Source organism: Rhinoderma darwinii, chromosome 6, assembly GCF_050947455.1.
Source record: "Rhinoderma darwinii isolate aRhiDar2 chromosome 6, aRhiDar2.hap1, whole genome shotgun sequence".
Lineage (NCBI taxonomy): Eukaryota > Metazoa > Chordata > Amphibia > Anura > Rhinodermatidae > Rhinoderma > Rhinoderma darwinii.
Genome location: NC_134692.1, coordinates 60,678,923 through 60,702,764, shown reverse-complemented (window position 1 = coordinate 60,702,764; position 23,842 = coordinate 60,678,923). Strand labels below are relative to the sequence as shown.

Sequence of the window (23,842 nt, the reverse complement as noted above, 5' to 3'; positions counted from 1 at the left end):
ATATTCTAGATAAGACTGCACTAATGCTTTGTAAAGTGGTAATATTATATTCCTGTTCTGTGAGTCCATGCTTTTTTAAATGCACAACAATATCCTGCTGGCCTTAGAAGCAGCTGATTGACATTGCAAACTGATATTAAGTTTAACTCCCCCTAGGGTATATTATGCATTCAGATTTTTAGTACCCAGATGCATACAATTACATTTATCCACCCTTAATCTCATTTGCCCAGTGGATACCCAGACACTCTGCTTGTAATTTATGAACATCATCCATAGACTGAACTTTGCTACATAGCTTGGTGTCATCTGCAAAAATAGAAATAGTGCTATTAATCCCATCCTCTATATCATTAATAAATAAGTTTAATAATAGTGGTCCCAGCACTGAACCCTGGGGTACACCACTTATAACCGGGGACCATTCAGAGTAGGAATCATTGACCACTAATCTCTGGATACGGTCCTTAAACCAAATTTTCTATAGACCGTAATTTATCCAATAGGATCTATAAGGGACATTGTCAAACACATTTGCAAATTTACAATAACACTATATCCACAGATACCCCTCAGTACAGGATTCTATTAACTTCTTCATACAAACAAATCAGGTTGGTTTGACAACTTTTTCCTTAGTAAAAGGCTGTGACTTATAATATTAGTTTCTGTCACATACTCCTGTATGTAGTCCTTTAAGAGCTCCGCAAACATTTTCCCCCAAAAAGGATGTTAATCTCACTGGTCTATAATTACCCGTGGAAGACCTAGAGCCCTTTTTGAAAATACGCACCACATTTACCCTGCGCCAGTCCCTGGCACTATACCAGTCGCTAATGAATCTGGTACCGAGCCTTGTGCACATTTATTTTATTTAACTTCTGTATATTAAGTGATATATTACCAGCACTTGCACCAACTACATCAGCTGCTCTTTCTTCTGTTGTATATACAGAGCTAAAGAACCCATTTAGTAACTCTGCCTTCTCTTGAATCCCAGTGACCAACTATATTACCACTATTTAGGGGTCCTACATGTTCTGACCTGGTATTTTTGCATTTCTATACTTAAAGAGGCTCTGTCACCAGATTTTGCAACCCCTATCTGCTATTGCAGCAGATAGGCGCTGCAATGTAGATTACAGTAACGTTTTTATTTTAAAAAAACGAGCATTTTTGGCCAAGTTATGACCATTTTTGTAGTTATGCAAATGAGGCTTGCAAAAGTCCAAGTGGGTGTGTTTAAAAGTAAAAGTCCAAGTGGGTGTGTATTATGTGCGTACATCGGGGCGTTTTTAATACTTTCACTAGCTGGGCGCTCTGATGAGAAGTAACATCCTCTTCTCTTCAGAACGCCCAGCTTGTGACAGTGCAGATCTGTGACGTCACTCACAGGTCCTGCATCGTGACGGCCACATCGGCACCAGAGGCTACAGTTGATTCTGCAGCAGCATCAGCGTTTGCAGGTAAGTCGATCTTACCTGCAAACGCTGATGCTGCTGCAGAATCAACTGTAGCCTCTGCTGCCGATGTGGCCGTCACGATGCAGGACCTGTGAGTGACGTCACAGATCTGCACTGTCACAAGCTGGGCGTTCTGAAGAGAAGAGGATGTTACTTCTCTTCATAGCGCCCAGCTAGTAAAAGTATTAAAAACGCCCCGATGTACGCACATAATACACGCCCACTTGGACTTTTACTTTTAAACACACCCACTTGGACTTTTGCAAGCCTCATTTGCATAACTACAAAAATGGTCATAACTTGGCCAAAAATGCTCGTTTTTTAAAAATAAAAACGTTACTGTAATCTACATTGCAGCGCCTATCTGCTGCAATAGCAGATAGGGGTTGCAAAATCTGGTGACAGAGCCTCTTTAAGCATTTTTGAGGATTTGTTTTACTATCATTGGTCATCTGCCTTTTATTTTGTATTTTTGCTGATTTTATTTCCCTTTTACAGATTTTAATAGTTTCTTTGTCATTTTCAAAGGCTAAAGCTGAACTCTCAGATTTGTATTTTTGAAATGCCCATTTTTCTCATTTATTGCCCTTTTTACGGTAGGTGTAAGTCATGTGGGGTTTAATTTTAGCCATTCCTACTTGATACCTTTAGGAATAAATCTTGTGGTATAATTATACAAAGTAGATTTTAAGCACTCTCATTTCGCATTTGTATCATTAATTGACATTAGTTGTTTCCAGTCTTTATCCTGAAGTGCAGCCCTCCACCATGGGAAATTGGCCTTCTTAAAATTAAGCGCCACTGGAGTGATATATATATATTTGATATTTGTAGGTTGCAGTTTATTCTTTTTAATAATTAAATTTAAACAAATTTGACTAATAAGAAATCTTACTAGAAATTTTCTAATTGCCCCAGGGCCAATTTCCATTTCAATTCATGGTTTCCACTAGTTCTTGACAACTTTCATACGAACGCTCCTTTGCCCAATCGTTGGCCCGTGTAATAGGGCCTTTACAATATGTTCATACCTTTGCTTATTAGTTGCAAACTACATGGAATTGTATCACATTGCCAGATTCCATGCAGTTCCTGCTGATTATTGATATTTCTTAGTACCTCTGGCTATTTTATTCTTCCCTCAGTATTTTTCAGACTGAAAGATGCCTTGGATACGATCCTAAGTCTAAATGGAAGGAATTCATGGATACAATTATTTACATGAATACGTGAATATCTGCTCCAACACTCCTCCCAGACCATAACAGAACATCTATTATGCTTCATGAGAAATCTCTGGTGTATTAAAATTAATTTTGACTGTTTTATACAATGCAAACATGGTGAATTGGAAAACAGACCAAACAGCCTATAAAAAGAAGAAATGTGTGGGCAGCACAGTGGCTTAGTGGTTAGCACTACTGTCTTGCAGTGCTGTAGTGCTGGATTTGAATCTGACAGGGTCAGCATCTGAATAGAATTAGTATATTCCCCCAACGTTTCTGGGGATTTCTTCCAGGTGCGCCGGTTTCCTCCAACACTTTCTTCAAAAACATACAGATATGAAATTTAGATGGTAAGCCCTGTTGGGGGACATTGAATGATGACAATCTCTGTCAGGACCGGACTGGGATACGAAATAAGCCCTGGCATTTTAAAGCAAACAGGCCCATCTGCTGTCTATGAAATGTGGTTGCGGGTCCACACTCCATATATATATATACTGTATATATATATATATATATATATATATATATATATATATATACATATATATATATATATATATATATGTGTGTATATATATATATATATATAATCATTGTATATTGTTTCTGATGCTATTTTAAATTCTGCCTTCAATTTGTGATATTCAGATATTTCCTAAATAAATAAATCCCACAAAACTGCTAAACTGGTGCAGCATGTGATGGGCTGAATTTATACACCGGTCGCTATTCGCATACAGGAACGGTGACTGATTATATGTTATAAAAGGTTTGAGCGGCACAGTAGGAAGGCTGCAGGAATGGCACCTACTGGAGATGGTGAGAATACCCGAAAATTGACTCTCCCCAATCATATTTTAATTTCTAGTAAAAAATAAAATATTGCAAAAATATTAAGAATATATGTGTGCATTAAATATAAATGAATATAATATAGAATACAGCAGTCGCTCAGCAGTGCCGTTCTCTTTCTCTTATAAAATTAGGTCAGTGAGATCTGCAGGTGTGGCCCAACCCCCACGGACCAAACAGTGAAGTAACCAATGCTGGGCTGGGGGACGGGCTCTTTCCTTCTGGGGAGAGGATGCACTGCTTCCTCTCTGCCACTTGATTGCTGCTCGATTACACAGAGGCCGCTGACCTCATCCCTCTTCCTGCCATCTGAGTGTCTGATCAGCGGCTGCTTACAGATAAGCTTCATCAGACACCCAGCGTGAATAGAGGTCAGTCCATTGCTCTAATTAAAAAGAACTGTGTGGGTGGCAGCAAACCACCCCACTGTGCATAAGCTGATGTGGCATTTGCCAGAACTGCCTGATGGCCAGTCCTGCCATGATCTCTGTACAGCGCCGCAGAATATGTTTGTACTATATAAGCAAAAGAAGTAAAATAACTGACCTTAGAATTATTGGTGCCAGATAGAGTGGTTTGATTATCTGAAACAATGTCCTGCATTTCGGCACTAGTATGCAGATGTGTTACAGAAATAGACCTCACCAGGGTCCATTCTAGCTAGCTAAGAACAGAATGATAAGGCTACTTGGAAGATTAGAAAAATGGGCCACCAAAGCAGCTCTGACCCATTGAGGCATTGACTCCACAAGACCTCTGAATGTGTCCTGTGGTATTTGGCTCTAAGACGATAGCAGCAAATATTTTATGTCCTCTAAGTTGCGAGGTGGGCCTTCATGGATCGGACTTATTTTTTCAAGCACATCCCACAGATGGATGGATTGAGATCTAAGGAATTTGGAGACCAAGTCAATACCTTGAATGCCTTTTCATGTTTCTCAAATCATCCCTGAACAATTTTTGAAGTGTGGCAGGGCACATTATTCTGCTTAGATCTCACTGCCATTAGGGGAGAACTGTTGCTGTGGAGGGGTGTACTTGGTCTGCAACAATGTTTAGGTAGGTGCTACATGTCAAAGTAACATCCACATGAATGCCAAGATCCATGGTTTCCCAGCAGAATATTGCCCATAGCATCTTATTGTCTCCACCGGCTTTCCTTCTTCCCATAGTTCACTCTGGTGCCTTCTATTCCCCAGGTAAGCGAGACAAATACACCTGGCCATGCAGATGATGTAAAATAAAATGTGATTCATCAGACCAGGCCACTTTCTTCCATAGCGCCATGGTTCAGATCTGATGCTCACGTGCCCATTGTAGGCACTTTTGGTGGTGGACAAGCGTCAGCATTGGCACTCTGATCAGTCTGCTGCTACGCAGCCCTAAATGTAGCAAGCTGCCATGCACTGTGTGTTCTGACACCTTTCTTTCACAGCCAGCATTAACTTTTTAAGCAATTTTTGCTTCAATAGCCCTTCTGTGGGATCAAACCAGTTGGACTAGCCTTCGCTCCCTACACGCATCAATGAGCTTTGGGCACCCATGACTGTCACTGATTCACCAGTTGTCCATCCTTGGACAACTTTTGGTAGGTACTGCATACCTGAAACAACATAAGACTTGTCGTTTCCGAGATGCTCTGACCCAGTCGTCTAGTCATCACAAGTCATACATATATTCTTATGCTTGTCCATTTTACTTGCTTTTGACGCAACAATTTCAAGAACTGACTGTTTATTTGCTGCTTAATATATCCAACCCATTGACAGATGTCATTGTAACAAGATAATCAATGTTATTCACTTCGCCTGTCAGTGGTTTTAATGTTATGGTTGGTCGGTGTACGATGGAAAGATTCCACTAATGAAAAAAAATATTTTTCTAGTTTGAAAATAACACTCATGTTGTCTGTCATAAAGTTATTCAGAATATAAAACATTGACTTTATATAAATCAATTAATAATAAATAAATAATAATAAAAAATACTTACTGTTGCTTCATCCTTGGTTTTACTTGACCATGACAAAAATCATTATCGCTTCCACACTAATATCAGTAACTTAAAGAGGCTCTGTCACCAGTTTATAACTGCCCTATCTTCTACCTAATCTAATAGGCGCTGTAATGTAGATAAGTAATGTGTTGTTGTTTTTTAAAAATGTTTGTTTTTGACAAAGTTACGAGCATTTTAAGTATTGTGCAAATTTGTTCTTAATGCCCAAGTGGGCGTTTTTTTTACTCTTGACCAAGTGGGCGAAGTAAAGAGAAGTGTAGGACGCTGACCATTCAGCATCATACACTTCTCTTCATTCTTGTCCACCTTAATCCACAGAACAGCATGATCTCGCGAGATCACGCTGTGCTGTCACTTACTCCCGTAGCTCCTTCACACAAGCGACGGGAGAATGACCGAAGAGCGCCTGCAGCCTGGTCATACAAAAAAAACAAAACATTACCTACCTACATTAAAGCACCTATTAGATTAGGTAGAAGATAGGGCAGTTATAAACTGGTGACAGAGCCTCTTTAACATGATCATCCTCATGATTCTTTACAGTCAAGAAACCAGAAAAGTGTATTAAACCAGTTTAAAGAACATATTTATTTGTAAAGCATTTGTATCAAACAAATTGATTTATGTATCCAAGTGCAATCTCAATGTTCATTACATTTAATGATCTAAAAAAAAAAAAGTAATTTTGGCTTCCCTTCCGTATTAAATGACTTCCTCTTGATTCCTCTTTTGATACTGCTGAGTAGTCTGGATTCTCTTTTGTCTATGTGGATACCTATTAATTGTTGAATGAGTTCGTTTTGATCAGGTAAAACAGATCTTCGATTGTGGGAAAATGTTTCTGAAAGATAAGAGTTAATACAATGAAGCAATTTTCACATGTTCTCTACATACGTCATTGAAATATTTGTGACCTGCACGAAACCTGAGCAAATGTAATTATTGCAAATCCTACCCTGCTATGATACACAAATATATACCAGAATATATATGGTGCTCTCCAACTATTCATCTTACTCTCTTTTATGTATTTATATTGAACTATTGATAAGAAAACTTAGATCGTGTTGTTCACCTTCAGTCTACACTATTGTAGTATACCTTATAGCATTGTCTTACTCATCACAACTAAACAGACATTTTCTTACCTCAAATAGTAAAGGATGTAAAATGTATATCCAAAAATATGTGTTTTTTTTATCTCTGCTTATACTAAAAGTTATAGTTATGAATAGAGATGAGCGAATCTGTGAAAATATGCTTCAACGCCATCGACATAAAGTTTCCCCAAAATGGCCAAAATAACCCCTTAAATTCCAGGCCTATTTTGGCCTATTTTGGCCTTAATGACCAAGCATTCTTTTTAGTTTTTTCCTCCCCGGCTTTCAAGAGTCATAAGATTTTATTTTTATTTTTATATCAACATAGCCATATAAGGACTTGTTTTTTGTGGGACAAGCTGCACATTTTTTGGGATTATATTGCTTAACGTTTATAAAAAATTTTTAGGGAAGCAATTGAAAAAAAACGGCTATCCCAGCATTGTTTTTCAGGTTTCAATTTGACGATGTTCACTATGCGCATAAATAACATATTAACTTTATTCTATGGGTCAGTACGATTACAGCGATACCAAATATGTATCGTTTTTTTAATGTTTTACTTCTTTTGCACAATTAAAACACTTTTAAACAAAAATTATTTGCCGCTTTCCAAGAGCCGTAACTTTTTATTTTGTCCGTCAATGTAGCCATATGTAGGCTTGGTTTTTGTTGGACGAGATGTAGTTTTCATTGGTATCATTTTGGGGTACATGGGACTTATTGATTAATTGTATTTTTTGGTGGGAATGGAAAAAAAAAAAAGCATTTCTGCCATTGGTTTTTTTGTACGTTCACCTGGTAGTTTAAATAATGTGTTAACTTAATTATTTTGGTCGTTATGATCGTGGCGATACTATACAGTGAAGGAAATAAGTATTTGATCCCTTGCTGATTTTGTACGTTTGCCCACTGTCAAAGACATGAACAGTCTAGAATTTTTAGGCTAGGTTAATTTTACCAGTGAGAGATAGATTATATTTTAAAAAAAAACAGAAAATCACATTGTCAAAATTATATATATTTATTTGCATTGTGCCTAGAGAAATAAGTATTTGATCCCTTTGGCAAACAAGACTTAATACTTGGTGGCAAAACCCTTGTTGGCAAGCACAGCAGTCAGACGTTTTTTGTAGTTGATGATGAGGTTTGCCCACATGTTAGATGGAATTTTGGCCCACTCCTCTTTGCAGATCATCTGTAAATCATTAAGATTTCGAGGCTGTCGCTTGGCAACTCGGATCTTCAGCTCCCTCCATAAGTTTTCAATGGTATTAAGGTCTGGAGACTGGCTAGGCCACTCCATGACCTTAATGTGCTTCTTTTTGAGCCACTCCTTTGTTGCCTTGGCTGTATGTTTCGGGTCATTGTCGTGCTGGAAGACCCAGCCACGAGCCATTTTTAATGTCCTGGTGGAGGGAAGGAGGTTGCCACTCAGGATTTGACGGTACATGGCTCCATCCATTCTCCCATTGATGCGGTGAAGTAGTCCTGTGCCCTTAGCAGAGAAACACCCCCAAAACATAATGTTTCCACCTCCATGCTTGACAGTGGGGATGGTGTTCTTTGGGTCATAGGCAGCATTTCTCTTCCTCAAAACACGGCGAGTTGAGTTAATGCCAAAGAGTTCAATTTTAGTCTCATCTGACCACAGCACCTTCTCCCAATCACTCTCAGAATCATCCAGATGTTCATTTGCAAACTTCAGACGGGCCTGTACATGTGCCTTCTTGAGCAGGGGGACCTTGCGGGCACTGCAGGATTTTAATCCATTACGGCGTAATGTGTTACCAATGGTTTTCTTGGTGACTGTGGTCCCAGCTGCCTTGAGATCATTAACAAGTTCCCCCAGTGTCGTTTTTGGCTGAGCTCTCACCTTTCTCAGGATCAAGGATACCCCACGAGGTGATATTTTGCATGGAGCCCCAGATCGATGTCGATTGACAGTCATTTTGTATGTCTTCCATTTTCTTTAATATTGCACCAACAGTTGTCTCCTTCTCACCCAGCGTCTTACTTATGGTTTTGTAGCCCATTCCAGCCTTGTGCAGCTCTATGATCTTGTCCCTGACATCCTTAGAAAGTTCTTTGGTCTTGCCCATGTTGTAGAGGTTAGAGTCAGACTGATTAATTGAGTCTGTGGACAGGAGTCTTTTATACAGGTGACCATTTAAGACAGCTGTCTTTAATGCAGGCACCAAGTTGATTTGGAGCGTGTAACTGGTCTGGAGGAGGCTGAACTCTTAATGGTTGGTAGGGGATCAAATACTTATTTCTCTGTGCACAATGCAAATAAATATATATAATTTTGACTATGTGATTTTTTTTATTTTTCTTTATATAATCTATCTCTCACTGGTAAAATTAACCTAGCCTAAAAATTCTAGACTGTTCATGACTTTGACAGTGGGCAAACTTACAAAACCAGCAAGGGATCAAATACTTATTTCCTTCACTGTATATGTGTATGTTGTTTTTTTTTTTTTTACAACTCTAGTAAATAAAACCATTTTTACTGTAATCTTTCTTTTTTTTTAATAAACTTTTTTTTAACTGTTGTAGTTTTGATTTTTTTTTAGTCCCACTCGGGGACTTTACAATGCGATCTATATATTATATCATAGATATAATACTTTGGTATACTCAGTATACCAAAGCATTATTGCCTGTCAGTGTAAAATCTATTAGGCCATGCCTCTGGCACGGTCTGATAGGCATATAGCCAGGGCAAGCATGGGGGCCTTTGTTAGGCAACGGGTTGTCATGGCAACGTGTCGGCGGTCAGCGATCCAATTCGTGGGCTGTGGATCGGTGACATAGGGAGCTCCCTCTATCAAACCACTTAAATGCCGTGGTCGCTATTGACCGCTGCATTTTATGGGTTAAACGGCAGGGATTGGAGGTTTCTCCAATCCTAGCCATGGCAGCGAGAGCCCGGCAGTCATTCACAATCGGGCTCCTGCGGTGATTATGCGGGAACAGCTTCTGTGCCGCGTGTTTACAATCAGGTACATGAACGGCGGAATGCACGAATGGCTGTCTTTCTATGCTGTGCATGTACGTGATTCTGCGCCAAGGGGTTAATAGGGATCTTTGTTAAAGTATTTAAGCTTCCATTGTCTTATATGTGGGAAATACAACTCTCTAACAGGAAATTTAAGCATTGGTGAATTTCCACAGATTCGATCACGTCTAGTTAGGAATATATTTGGACAACATCTTTAAACAAAAGTATTTTAACAAAATTGTATTTTTGAACATTTAGAAAGATTTGTTTTTTAATTACATCTATTTTTGAGTTGTTACCTCTTTTAGACCATGATCACACATGTAGTTTTGGGCGCAGTTTTGGCCTTAGCATTTTCAGCCAAACACCAAGGCGTACACAAAAGAAAGGAGGTGCATCAGTCTATTCTATTAGACACATGATTCAAAAAGTAGCTCATTAACCTGGTAAACGACATAAATGATATGACCGGATAGGTTCTCAGTACATGATTTGTGGGGGTCCGACACTCGGACCCCACATTGTTAAGACGCTCCGGCTGCCTTCGAGCACCGGACATACATGCCAGAAGCAGTTGGCTCCGGCCACTGAATAGCGGCCGAGCTACAGTACTGGCATCATTGCTCCTATTCAAGTGAATAGGAGCAGAGCTGCAGTTCGGCAGCACGGCCGCTATGCTATGTCTGGCTCCGTACATCACATAATGGACCATAACATCTGGTGCTCCGGAGGCAGCCGGAGCAGCTTAATGGTGTCGGACCCACAGCGATAATATACTGATGACCTATCCAGTGGATAGGTCATCAGTTGTTCAGTAGTCGACAACCCCTTTAAGATGCTTTTGTGCTATATTTTAGTTTATTAAACTAAAATCAATTTTAATCTGTTGCCAGGCATGTATTCTCTATTACTGTATGTTGACTACATTAATTTTCAAAGATAGTGTCTCAAATGACCTATTCCAACAGTAAAGCATGGGGTAAGCTTTTTATTTTAAAGGACAGTTCTGTTATGTTATTTACTTTAGTACCTCCCAATTTGGGAATTTATCATCACATGACAACAAAAATGTAAAGGAAACTATAAATCACAAGAAATAGATTCACTATTTTACCAGCAGTAGATTTCTACATACACTTTAGTGTAAGAATAATGATTCAACAAAGGGTATATTATACGATGTATGAAATTCCCCTGTACCCCGAAAAATATTCCTTCGTAGTTTAGTGATCATAGCTCTTCTACTTTGGAATAAATGTAAATAATCTAACACAGTAAGCTTGGCAAGAGGGTATCACATTGGTGGTGAACTAAAAAAAAAACTAACCCCTCGCTGAAGAATTATTGCTTTTCTGCTCATTAATAAATTTTACTGTAGAGCTTGATTTATCACAAATATGAAGATGGAAGGGACTCAAAGTTAAAATTCTAATAATGTTGTAAGCAGTCGAGGTTACATAAAAAACAAACAAAAGAAACGGTCTTAAAGGGGTTATCCCATTAAGACAACGCATGTCCATACACCCTAATATGGCAAATGGATGTCATAGAGGGGGGGGTGTCTGTTCTCAGGACCACCCGCTATTAAACACGACTCTAGACAAACATGAAATACATGTTTGCACATTCAATTAAATGAGTGCCATGTAATACCACATTTTTCTGCAGAAACTGCCATTGGCCGACAAGTGATTTCTCCACAATGAAGCCACCAGAAGAGGGAGCCATCAATTCATGGCCTTTGGAACATTTTACACCAGAGAAATACAATAGAATTGTTATAAAGTATATCACCAGTATACAGTATATTTATAAATCTATAAAAGATCATTACACATGTATTTTGTTATATCACCTTTTTTATTGTCTTATTATAATTCACAAATGTAGTAATATTCTTATTAGGCAGTAGATATTTATATGTTGGATGTATACTGCATGTGCTGTGACTCCTTTGGCCACATCTGAATGGACTTACTTGATGTGAACTGTGAAACAAAATTGGTTATTTTCTTTCCTTCTTCATTCAACTGTCTTCTGCCCAGACCATGTGTTCTAGAGAGTACACAGTCCACATAGATGTCCCAGAAAAGTTGTGCTAAGTCCCAAAACAGAACACCATGCTTTAAATTGTCAGATGATTTCAGATAAATCATGAAGTCCCAAAATCCAGCCACAGAATCGGCTATCCGGGGCTTTTTCATCTCTAGTAAGATAGCTGTTGATGTCTCCCAACATTGAGGATCTGCACGACCCAGGGCAAGTGGGTCAACTTGACCCTGGCAACAGATGGTATGAATGCAAAATATTCCCAGGAAAAGCAGTGAACATGTTAGCTGCATGCTATAGTATGCTTGTCCAGTGCGTCTAGCGCTCATGTCACTTCCAGTGCTCTTTAAAGAAAAATACACAAACAATAAGATTAGACAATTAGAATAATACAACATGGAAAATCATTCATGATCGCCTAAAGACAATCTACACCTGTGTGAATAAACTAAATGACTAAAAAACTATAATATTTTGCCCTCTAAAAATGTTTAAAGGCTATATACACAACTTTAATGAGAGTTCAGGAGAAGACAGGAGTGAATGGAGAGCAAGCCGACAGGGAGCCCATTTTATTTCAATGGTAATGTTTCCGTTGCAATTGATTTCCATTTGTTTCCGTTCCGTAAGGTTTACGGTTTTTCACAGAAACAATAGCGTAGTCGACTATGCTATTGTTTCCGCGAAAAGAATGGAAAGCTTACGGAACGGATACAAATGGAAACCAACTGCAACGGAAGCATTACCGTTGAAATCAATGGTAATGCAAACAGAAGCTATGGTTTCCATTTGGCTTTCCGTTCATCGGTTCCTCCGATGGAAAGGGCGAACGGAAACCCATGATTAGAAGTCTGAAGCTGATGTGAACAGGCACATATCTGTTGTAACAAATTCTTGTATTCCCCATAAAATAATTCTGGAGAATCTTTTTTCAGAACTCTACATTGTGCCATTCCTCATGTTATTCCTCTTGGAAAGTTATGAATACATTCACAACTGCGCATTGCCATTCTCCTGTCAATAGGGTGTGTCCCTACACTATCTGTCACTGTCTGCACTTGGGAGTAAAGAAAAAAAGTCTCCGGGACACAATTTATTTTTGTCTTAGAAAATGGTACACTTTTGTGTCAGCTGTCAAAACTATGTATAAAAATGTCTCATGATTTGTGTCTAATACGCTGCACATGTATATAATGTCCTATATAAAAAAAAAACATTTGTGCACTTTATAATATGTAACATGCTCAAAAAGATATTTTAAAATAAAAGGTAAGTGAATCATAATAAGTGCTAGAACCTACTGTAGTGCATAAGACGCAAATATGACTCCCTTGTAAAAGCAAGATTAAAAACATACCCCACCACTCCATATTCATATACATGAGCCACACTGTGTATTACCCATTATCCAGTTTCCATTGAGTTTAAGTTATTTTCAAATATGGTATTTAGGTCCACTAGGGGGTGATATAAGAATACCGAACTGACAGAGCCCTAACACAAATCTTCACTTAGACAAGTCCCCCTGCTCCATGGGATCGTACACTCTCCCATTCGGATATAATAAACTGTATCTAAATACTGAGAAAATCTCAGACACATATATGAGTGAAATAAGTAATTAAGAAATAGTTAACACGTTCCCGACATTTGACATAACTGTACATCATAGCCGACGGGGGAATATGTTACAGTCAACACCATACTGAGATAACACCGATCCTGGTGCTGCGGTCAAAAGCGACATCAGAATATAAGCGACACTAGCCTGTGGGAGCGGTAAATGAACAATACACTGCAATATATAAGTACAGTATTTCACTGTATTGTACCAGCAATCCCCAAGTGGGTTTAAAAAAAAAAGTTAAATGAAGTATTACTAATAAAGGAAAAAAAATTAAAGTTCAAGAAACCCCTTTTTTACAATTTTTCCTCTAAAGTAATGTAAAAAATACAAAATTTGGTATCGCTGCACCCGTGAAAGTCTAAACTATTACATTATAACATTATTTATCGTGCACGGTGAACGCCGTACATAATAAGTAAATAAAACATGCCAAAATTGCTCATCTCAGCTCCCCAATTTTTTTGATTAAGGTCATCAAAAAGTCATATGCATCCCAAAACGGTACATATAAAAATCACAGCTTACCCTGACAGAAAAATAAAAAGTTATGGGTGTCAGAATATGGCCAATTTTTTTTAACAAATGGTTTTTATTTTATAAAACAGAAAAAAAAAAAATTGGTATCCCCGTAATCGTATTAACCCCCAGAATAAAGTTCACTTTTTACAGCACACTGAATGCCGTAAAAGCAAAACCCAAAAGATAATTGTAACCCCCAGTTTTTCAGTACATTATGTGGTACAATAAATGGTGCCATTAAAACTTACAACTCTTCCCACAAAAAAGAAGCCCTCATACGGCTATGTTAACGTCAAAAAGTTATGGCTCTTGGAATGCAGGGAGGAAAAAATAAAAGCGAAAAAGCTAAAAATGGCTGCAGCGGGAAGCGGCTAAAGCGCTTTTACACTCAAGTAAACATCTTGGTGTCAGTTGCATAGTTGCCTGAGTTTGGCTCAAAAACTGCCAAAAAACTGCATGTTTGATTCCAGCCTTAGAGAATGATAAAAGCTGGTCAGAGTGATTCAATTATTGTTAGTGACATAGGTATCTGAAATAAATCCACTTGAGCTAGGAAATCATTACAATTTGATTAACTTCTCTCTATAACGTATTTTCCAATCTAATTTTCCCATCTACTTTCTAGATAAAATAGCAAAATTCTAAAGTTATTTTTATAGAAAGTTGCAGAACTAAACCTTGTATTTTGAATGTCTTTTTTTCTGACCGTCACAAGACCGCTCTTGATTCACTGATTGTTTGTTTCTTTTGCCTTAGGAAATCACTGCAGTCATGGTCACAGTAGTCCGAAAATTTTACGGCCACTCATACAGTTTGCTCCCTGGCCCTGTTGTTAAAGTGCATCCCTCCCCTTTGCCCAGGGGCGTAACTAGGAAAGACTGGACCCCATACCAAACTTTTGACTGGGGCCCCCCCTCCTCTGGGTATCACACAACCCCCCCTTGTAGATAGTGCCTCCCTATAAATTCCACCACACAGAGCCCCCCTATAGATAGCACCATACACAGCCCCTGTAGATAACGCCTTACAGCCCCCTTGTAGATAACGCCACACAGCCCCCATGTAGATAACGCCATACAGCCCCAAATCCCCCCTGTAGATAACGCCATACAGCCACCCCTGTAGATAACGCCATACAGCCCCCTGTAGATAACGCCATACAGCCCCAAATCCCCCCTGTAGATAACGCCATACAGCCCCCCTGTAGATAACATCATACAGCCCCCCTGTAGATAACGCCATACAGCCCCCTGTGAATAACTCCATACAGACACCCCCTGTAGATAACGCCATACAGCCCCCTGTAGATAACGCCATACAGACCCCCTGTAGATAATGCCATACAGCCCCCCTGTAGATAACGCCATACAGACCCCCTGTAGATAACGCCATACAGCCCCCTGTAGATAACGCTATACAGACCCCCCTGTAGATAACGCCATAGACACCGCCTGTAGATAACGCCATACAGCCCCCTCCCTGTAGATAACGCCATACAGAGTCCTCCTGTAGATAACGCCATACAGCCCCCTGTAAATAACTCCATACAGACACCCCCTGTAGATAACGCCATACAGACCCCCTGTAGATAACGCCATACAGCCCCCCTGTAGATAACGCCATACAGACCCCCTGTAGATAACGCCATACAGCCCCCTGTAGATAACGCTATACAGACCCCCTGTAGATAACGCCATAGACACCGACTGTAGATAACGCCATACAGCCCCCTCCCTGTAGATAACGCCATACAGAGTCCTCCTGTAGATAACGCCATACAGACCCCCCTGTAGATAACGCCATACAGACCCCCCTGTAGATAACGCCATACAGACCCCCTGTAGATAACGCCATACAGACAACCCCCCTGTAGATAACACCATACAGAACCCTCCCTGTAGATAACGCCTTACAGACCCCCCTGTATATAATGCCATACAAACAACCCCCCTGTAGATAACACCATACAGAACCCCCCCTGTAGATAACGCCATACAGACCCCCTGTAGATAACGCCATACAGACCCCCCTGTAGATAACGCCATACAGACCTCCCCCTGTAGATAACGCCATATAGCCCCCCCCCCAAAAAAAAAACAGCCTATAGTTTGTCCTACAAAAGACATGCATCCTCTATCAACAGAATAGGGGATACATGTGTGATCGCTGGCAGCGATAAGGAGACTGAAAGTCCCCCGAAGTCCACCATGACAAACCTCCTGTGGATAGGGGGTGCATGTCTTTTGTAGGAACAACCCCTTCAGTGGCGTTGCGCTGGTCGACTCCCGAGCCGGCATGCACTGACTTCCTCACTCAGACCGCAAAATACTCAGTATTTGACTCCATCTACCCTCCTCCTGCTCCTGACCTAAAATTTAGAAACTTAACTGAGGCCTACATGTAAAAATTTAGCTGTAGCGTAGTCATAGGATAGGACCTGTCCTAAAAGCATGAAGTGAGGATAGGTGACTAAAGGTTTTTCTTCATCAAGGACATTTATGATATATCCACAGGATATGTCATTAATGTCCGATAGATGTGGGTCCCGCCTCTGGGACCCACATCTATCTCTAGAACCGGGCCACCTAAACCCCGTTCTACCTCTCTGTGTTCCAGTTGATTTCCGACCATGAAGAAGAAAACAGCGTAGCTCGCTGAGCTATGCTGTTTCCGTAAGTCCCATAGAACTGAATAGTAGTTACGGAAATAGCGTAACTCGCATCCTTTGCTGCTTCCGTAACTGCCATTCACTACTATGGGAGTTACGGAAACTGCATAGCTCAGCGAGCTACCCTGTTGTCTTCTTCTTCATGGTCGGAAATCAGCTGGAACACAGAGAGGTAGAACAGGGTTTAGGGTGCCCCGTTCTAGAGATAGAACTCCTGACCACTTCTGTAGCGTCTCTGTGATTTACAGCATAGCAGGCGTAGTCTTGCGAGATTACGCTGTAAGCAGTCATTCACAGCGAGATCTCGCTGTGCTGTAAATCACAGAGACGTGCAGAGAAGTGGTCACGATTCTGAATACACATCACGTCCTGGCTGGAGGTAATGTATATTCATTATCAGGACACCGCAGTAATGTTAGTGTGTGTGTATGAGGCTGCAGATAGCGATATAGCTATATCGCTATCTGCAGAGTAAATGAATGGAGAGAAGTGTATGACGCTGATTGGTCACTGATTGGTCAGCGTCATACACTTCTCTCCACAACGCCCACTTGGTCATATAGTAAAACACGCCCAGTTGTCCATTGAGAAACTCATTAGCATAAAGCTAATATAGGTCATAACTCAGTCAAAAATGATTGTTTTTCTCAATAAAAAATACTGCTGTTATCTACATTACAGCGCCGATCACATCATGTACAATATAGGCCACTTATAATGTGGTGACAGAGTCTCTTTAAGTTGATCATTTTGTATGGCCCGCGAATGATGTTATAAATATCCAAATGGCCCTTGGCAGAAAGAAGGTTCCCCACCCCTGATTTTTTTATGCATTTTATCCTAAATGGAGAAGTACAATTCAAAGCATCATACTTTGTTGGGGATAAAAAAATTGAGAAATGAGGCTGAATGAACAGCTATATATTCAAGACAATTTATGTATAGTTTAAAGGGAACCTGTCACCAGCATTTCACATATTGAACTCTACTCACGTCTCCCTGGCTGCTGCCGTCAAATGTTCATTACCGTTATCCCCTCTCCTAAACTCCTCTTCCGACCATAAATAACGGTCTGCAAACTTTTTGCGCATTTTATTGTAATAATCCGGCAGTCTCGTTAGTTCGTTAGTTAGTTCGTTCGTTCCTCTTCTCATGCCCGTTCACCGCCGAAAACTGGCCCCCTCTGAATGGCAAAATCTCATCTGAGATAGCGCACATGCGCCCATCATGTATGGTCCGATACCCTTCCGGCTTTGCCCAGGCCTCAAATCTAGTTACTGCGCATGCGCCGCTATGGTGTCCTGTTGTGCGCACTCACCAGAACAGGACATAGTTGCAAAAGCGCGGGATTTTGTGTGTACTGGGGTGGGGGGGGGGGGCGAGGAGCTGTTAATCAATAGTAAGGAGATGAGGTAAACTCGGAAAGACTTGAGGAATGAACATATGACTTTTTTCGAACGAAGATATGACTTTTTTATGCACATAAGCATTCGGCACGGGAACACTAAAAAATGGAATACTAAAGGTACAGAGCCTACTTATAAGATAATTATAGGTTACATAAAAATGATTTCTCACCCAATTTCACCTGGTGTTGCTGGTTTAATAGGTGAAATGCTGGTGACAATTTCCATTTAAAGTAAGTAACAGTATATACAATATAAAAAATAATTGAAGAGAATAGAAGCTGTCAAGAATGCATTGAAAGGACACGTTGGTTTAATGATAATGTCCTCAGAAATTGCAGATTGTCTAATCTCTATTGGCTCAATTATTGTGCAGGTATGCTCAGAGCACCAATACATGATCTACTATGAGTCCTTAAAGGCTATGTAAAGCTTCTAAAGCGATTATTTATTTCTTTTTATAAAAAAGGTCAATCAGTGTGTTTTGTGCAACTTTATAATTAGTTTTTTATTAAAAATAATTTTTACTTTTTGAGATACAGCTGCCCTGTATTCGGTATACAGAGCAGATGTATCGTGCGCTAAGATCTGTATCTGTTGGGACGGCGGGACTGACGGGTTCAGTGTCAGTGGGTCCTGCATGTCTCTGAAAAGGCAGGATCCCCCTGTATTCAATCATATCTAAGTTATGAACTTAGATGTGATGCATAACAGGTGGAACCTGCGTGAGATGTGATGGATAACAGGTGGAACCTGTTTGTCAGAGACCCGTGGACCTGGCTGGTACAGAATTCAGAGTAAGATACAGCTGTTCTGTATACAGAATACAAAGCAGCTGTATCTCAAAAAGTACTTTTTTTTTAATTATAAAAACTAATTATAAAGTTGCACACACAAAAAAAAATTTGCTTTCAAATGTTTACTTAGCCTTTAAGGAAGAAAAGTTTAATTTAGCATAGTTTTTCATATATCACCATAACCTAACAAGGACAGGAGCTAATTCATTTCTCCAATACTATACAAAATATTGTTCTTAGTACATGAAACTTTGATTGCTAATATAATTGTCTACTGTAACTATATATTGTAATACATCTTCCTCATCAATACAATTATTTTATATGTGTAACTACTACTGGAAATTAGTGGAACATTTAAGTAAGGCTTGTTTATATATCTAGTATTGGGGCAAAAATGACCTTTTGAAAGAAACAGATATGTGGTAAACTTGTCTAAACTTCCATAAATGTTGCCTTCATATAATTAAATGAAAGATTCTAATAGTATTGTAGAGTTCGGTGGAGGTAGAACACTACATGATCTGTTTCTACATGTCCATGCTACTCATTAAATAATGAATACATATGTTGTCTGTATAGAATTAGTAAGTTTGTAATCTACCACATGAATCTGTTCGGTTTTCTGCATATATTGTAAAGATTCCCTTTTATCTTAGAAGAGTCAGTCAGTCTTAAGATAATCTTCATTTGTTTTTACCTGCTTCCTCCAACTGAGCATTGTCCATTTTACCTAATATGTGCTTATTGTACAGACACAGTGCGAAATACATTGTATCACTAGTATTTCATCTTTTGAATAGCTTTTCCAAGTTTGGAATTTGGTAAGACAGTTAGACAGAATAGTTGCTGACATAACTATTTACACATCAGAATACATTTTTAATTTCTAAAACCTGAGACTACATTATAATTCATTAAAATACTCTTTGAATCATATAGAATATTGCATTTGTAAAAATGTAATATAGTACGTATATGTTAATTACTAAGAGATCTCATCAGTACTTAAGGCATCAGAATGTTATAAATATAATCAAGCTTTGTCTGTATGTATAAATCAATCAATCAATAAACTCACACACAAAACAGTGTTATGCAAGCAGATGCAACAATGAGTGTGTAATCTCTCCCCGTAAGTAGTAATAATAGGAGAACAGATTTCTCTCTCTCGCTCCCTTTTTTATCATTATTTTTATATAGAGGGAGAACTTACAAATAAACTATTCTATATGTTATAGAATAACATACATTTTTCTTCTATAAAACAACTACATGATAGATAGATAGATAGATAGATAGATAGATAGATAGATAGATAGATAGATAGATAGATAGATAGATAGATAGATAGATAGATAGATAGATAGATAGATAGATAGATAGATAGATAGAGAGAGAGAGAGAGAGAGATAGATGATAGATAGATAGATAGATGATAGATAGATAGATAGATAGATAGATAGATAGATAGATAGATAGATAGATAGATAGATAGATAGATAGATAGATAGATAGATAGATAGATAGATAGATAGATAGATAGATATTTTTGTCACTATTTCTGTAGGGGTTAAGTTGCGGAGCTCCTTTGTATTAGTGTCGCTGTCTGTGGTGCTGAATCTCCCCACTTGATATTACTCTACTGTTCCATCTAAATTCAATTAGTTCTTAATACCTTTTCCATATAAGAATTGCTGGTCCCCGCACTCCCTTGATACAATGAATCCATGTCCTGTAAGTGTGAATATCTAATTCCTACATAGCATAATGAACATCATCCTAAACTTTCCAAATGTACATTTCCCTCTGCAAAGCTGTTACTGTGCATCCACTGACTTTTTGTTACCTTCCTCAGCCATGTGTACCACACTACTCCTGTACAGTCTATAGTACTTGTTACTTTGCAGTCATTTTTCAAGGTACAATTATACAACGATTTGTGTATTGTCTTTTACCCCATTTCTCCCAATGTACAGAGTGCATCGTTACGTCTATAGATGTGACGTCTATAGATATAACGATGCACTCTTTACATTGGCTTCTTAGCTCCTTTTTCTCTCTACTACTATTATCTCTCTCCAGTCTTTTCTACAGATATTTTTATGCATCCTCTCTTTCTATTCCAGGTTTTGTAATTGTTTGCCCTGAGTTATAAATGATTGTTATATTGGTTTCTTAACCTTTTGTCTTGAAGAGTGATTAGAATATTAGTATATTGGCTTCTTACCTCTTGAAGTCTTTGTCTGTCAGGTCCTTTAACCCTAAGGTGACACTTGTTAGCCTGCCCTTGATCTCAGTCTGCTCCACAACTCACAAGGCTTCAGTTTCTCTTTTTAAGAAGGAGGAGTGACCGGGACTTGTGTGCCTGTACGTCAAAGCTCAGTGAAGAACCGTCCACCCATTTGGAGATTGGAGATCTCATTGAACACTCAGTGCAGTGATGTTTCTCTTCCTCTTTGCTAAATACCAGGTAATCCTCTATTAACTCAGTACAATATGGAATTGCCTCTGGTCTTTCGCAAATAGCTTCATTTAGCCGTAATGTGTGATTGAGGTTTAAGCTGGGGTCAGATCATTAACTGCACCCATGTGTCAAACTTCCGTCATCAGGTGCTATTTTCATGTTGTTTTCTTGTGTACAATCCACCAGGAAGGCTTAAAATATGCAAACACAAGAAGCAAATAAAAAAGATAACTGACTGCTGTAAGATAATAAGGTTATATTGTATCTATCATTGCTGAGTGCACACAGCAATGATTTACCAGTTATGTAAGCATTTATAACCACCAGCTACGTCAGAATACAGATTAAATGTTTGGTTTTGACAAGGTAAATTCTTGACTCTGTTGCGGTATTATTGTACCTGAATTTTAGGTCTATATCTTGTATCATGACTCAATCACACCAAGGAAATTGCCTTTTCATATTATTTTCATAGAGATTTTCTAACAAAATGTGCCAGAATGAAAAAAAGAAAAAAAGTAACTGGTGTGCACCAAATTTATTATGGATTTTAGACACTTTTTATTCCTACCTTGACAGTTTTGGCAATGGTGACATAAAAATGTAGCAAATTTATTTAAGGTGTGTGCCATTTTCTGGCACAACCTATCAGTGTTTATGCACATTAACTGTGAGGTGGTACCTCAGAGATATGTGTTGAATATGATTTGCGAGTTGCGCCGAATTTGTCATTCCACATGCATTAGTTTAATACATTTGGAGCAATTTATTCAATGTTTGCTGAAATGATTTATTAAAATGGGGCACGTGTGATGACAAGTTTAGCACAACTGACAAGATATGCTACACACATTTCCTTGTACTTATAAAACCTTATAGCTGCCATACATTTACACCTTTACTTTGTACAGAAATAATAGTGCATGTCTTAAATAAATGTGCCACATTTTAAAACTCTTCATTTTCTAGACACTTAAAAACTGTCAACAGGGCTTAAAAAGTGTCTAAAATACATAATAAATTTGGCACACCATGTACTCCATTTTCTTTGGCAATGTGCGTTCTAGTTCTGACACATTTAGTATATCTGTACCAATGTCTTAGTTTTATTTTTTGTTTTAGTCTTGTCCCGTGTTTTCAAAATGTCACACACTCTTGCATTACATTTAAAAACAGGGCTGTATTTGGAGTTGGTGCTGCCCTAGGCACTTTTAGTGCTGACGCCCCCGATAATGCAGCTTTTCCGCCGCAAAAACTCGCATCATGGGATAATTGTTGTGAGTTTTACCTCCCAATGAATTCAATGGGGAAAACCTGAAACAGAAAACCAGTGATCCCACAGCAGAAATTGACATTCTGCGGATTCAAAAAACGCACCGCAGCTCACCTTATGAACGTTTTTTCAGTGGTTTTTTTTATGGAGCGTGTGGATGAGATTTGTTCAAATCTCATCCACTTTGCTGCTACTGTATTACACTGTGGATTTTTCACAATGAAATGCGTTGCGGAAAATCCACAGTGTTTACTCTACTTGGGTACTTACCCTAAAATAAATGCTCAGTGCTACCCCTTTAACATTCCCTCCCCTGCCCCTCACATAAACACTGGGGCCCATTTCCACTATTATTGATTAGGTCACAGTTTATTATCTTTTAGAAAAAAAACAAAACACTCCTGGCAGCGGTCCCCCCTTCCTGACTGGAGCAAACTACGCCCCGCCGGTTACATCAGTACATTGTCCTACTTTGAAAAGTAGGCCAATGAACTGAGGTAACCTTGGATCATGTGATGTAAATTAACCAATGTCATTGGTTAGTTAACATCACATGGTCCCAGGTTACCTTAGTTCATTGGACTACTTTTAAAAGTAGGCCAATGAACTTAGGTAACCGGCGAGGCGTAGTTTGCTCCAGTCAGGAAGGGGGGACCGCTGCCAGGAGTGTTTTGTTTTTTTTCTAAAAGATAAACTTAGGTAACTGGCCACCATGTGATGTAAATGAACCAATGACAGCTTAGAGCTGTCACTGCTTAGTTTACTGTCACAGACCCAGGAAGGAAAGTATAATAATGGTTTTGTTTTTTATTTATTAGTGTTACTAACGTTTTTTTTTGTGTTTTTTTACAGGTTCGGTTGTTGGACTACGTTGGATTCGAGGACTACTTTGATGGCGGCATTTTTAATTTCAAGAAAATGGTTAACGAGTGTTGTGTGGGGTATTTCAATAAAATATTTTTTCTGTGTTAGTGTGTTTTTTTTAACTTCATTACTACTGCCTTAGTGATGGCGGCTGTCTGATAGATAGTGTCCATTACTAAGGTGGGTCTTAGTGTTAGCCAGTGTAAAGGCTAACACTAACTCCCCTTTATTACACCTGTATCCACCGCCACGAGGGGAGCCGGGTGCGATCCAGTACCCGACCATCCGAAGTGATGGCCGGGCACTGGGGCGGCCGCAGGCTAGCATTATTAGGCTGGGAAAGCCCAAAAACCGTGGGCCTTCCCATCCTGGTAATGCTAGTCTCCGGCTGCTTTACTATATCTGGCTGGTTATGAAAAAACTGAGGGACCCCATGTTGTTTTTTCGATGATTATTATTATTATTATTATTATTTTTTTAAATGATGTCATTGGTTAGTTTACAT

The 23,842-nt window shown here is 39.0% G+C and overlaps 1 protein-coding gene across 1 annotated transcript; it reads right to left on the bottom strand.

The window, feature by feature from the left end:
• Positions 1–6,225: 6,225 nt before the first annotated feature.
• On the bottom strand, positions 6,226–21,146 carry FAM237A (family with sequence similarity 237 member A). Its single transcript, XM_075831523.1, has 3 exons — positions 20,964–21,146; positions 11,646–12,060; positions 6,226–6,401 (listed from the first exon to the last, which is right to left on the bottom strand). Exons 2-3 carry the CDS (start codon positions 12,043–12,045, stop codon positions 6,226–6,228), a joined length of 576 nt encoding a protein of 191 aa, XP_075687638.1. The 5' UTR covers positions 12,046–12,060; positions 20,964–21,146.
• Positions 21,147–23,842: the final 2,696 nt, after the last annotated feature.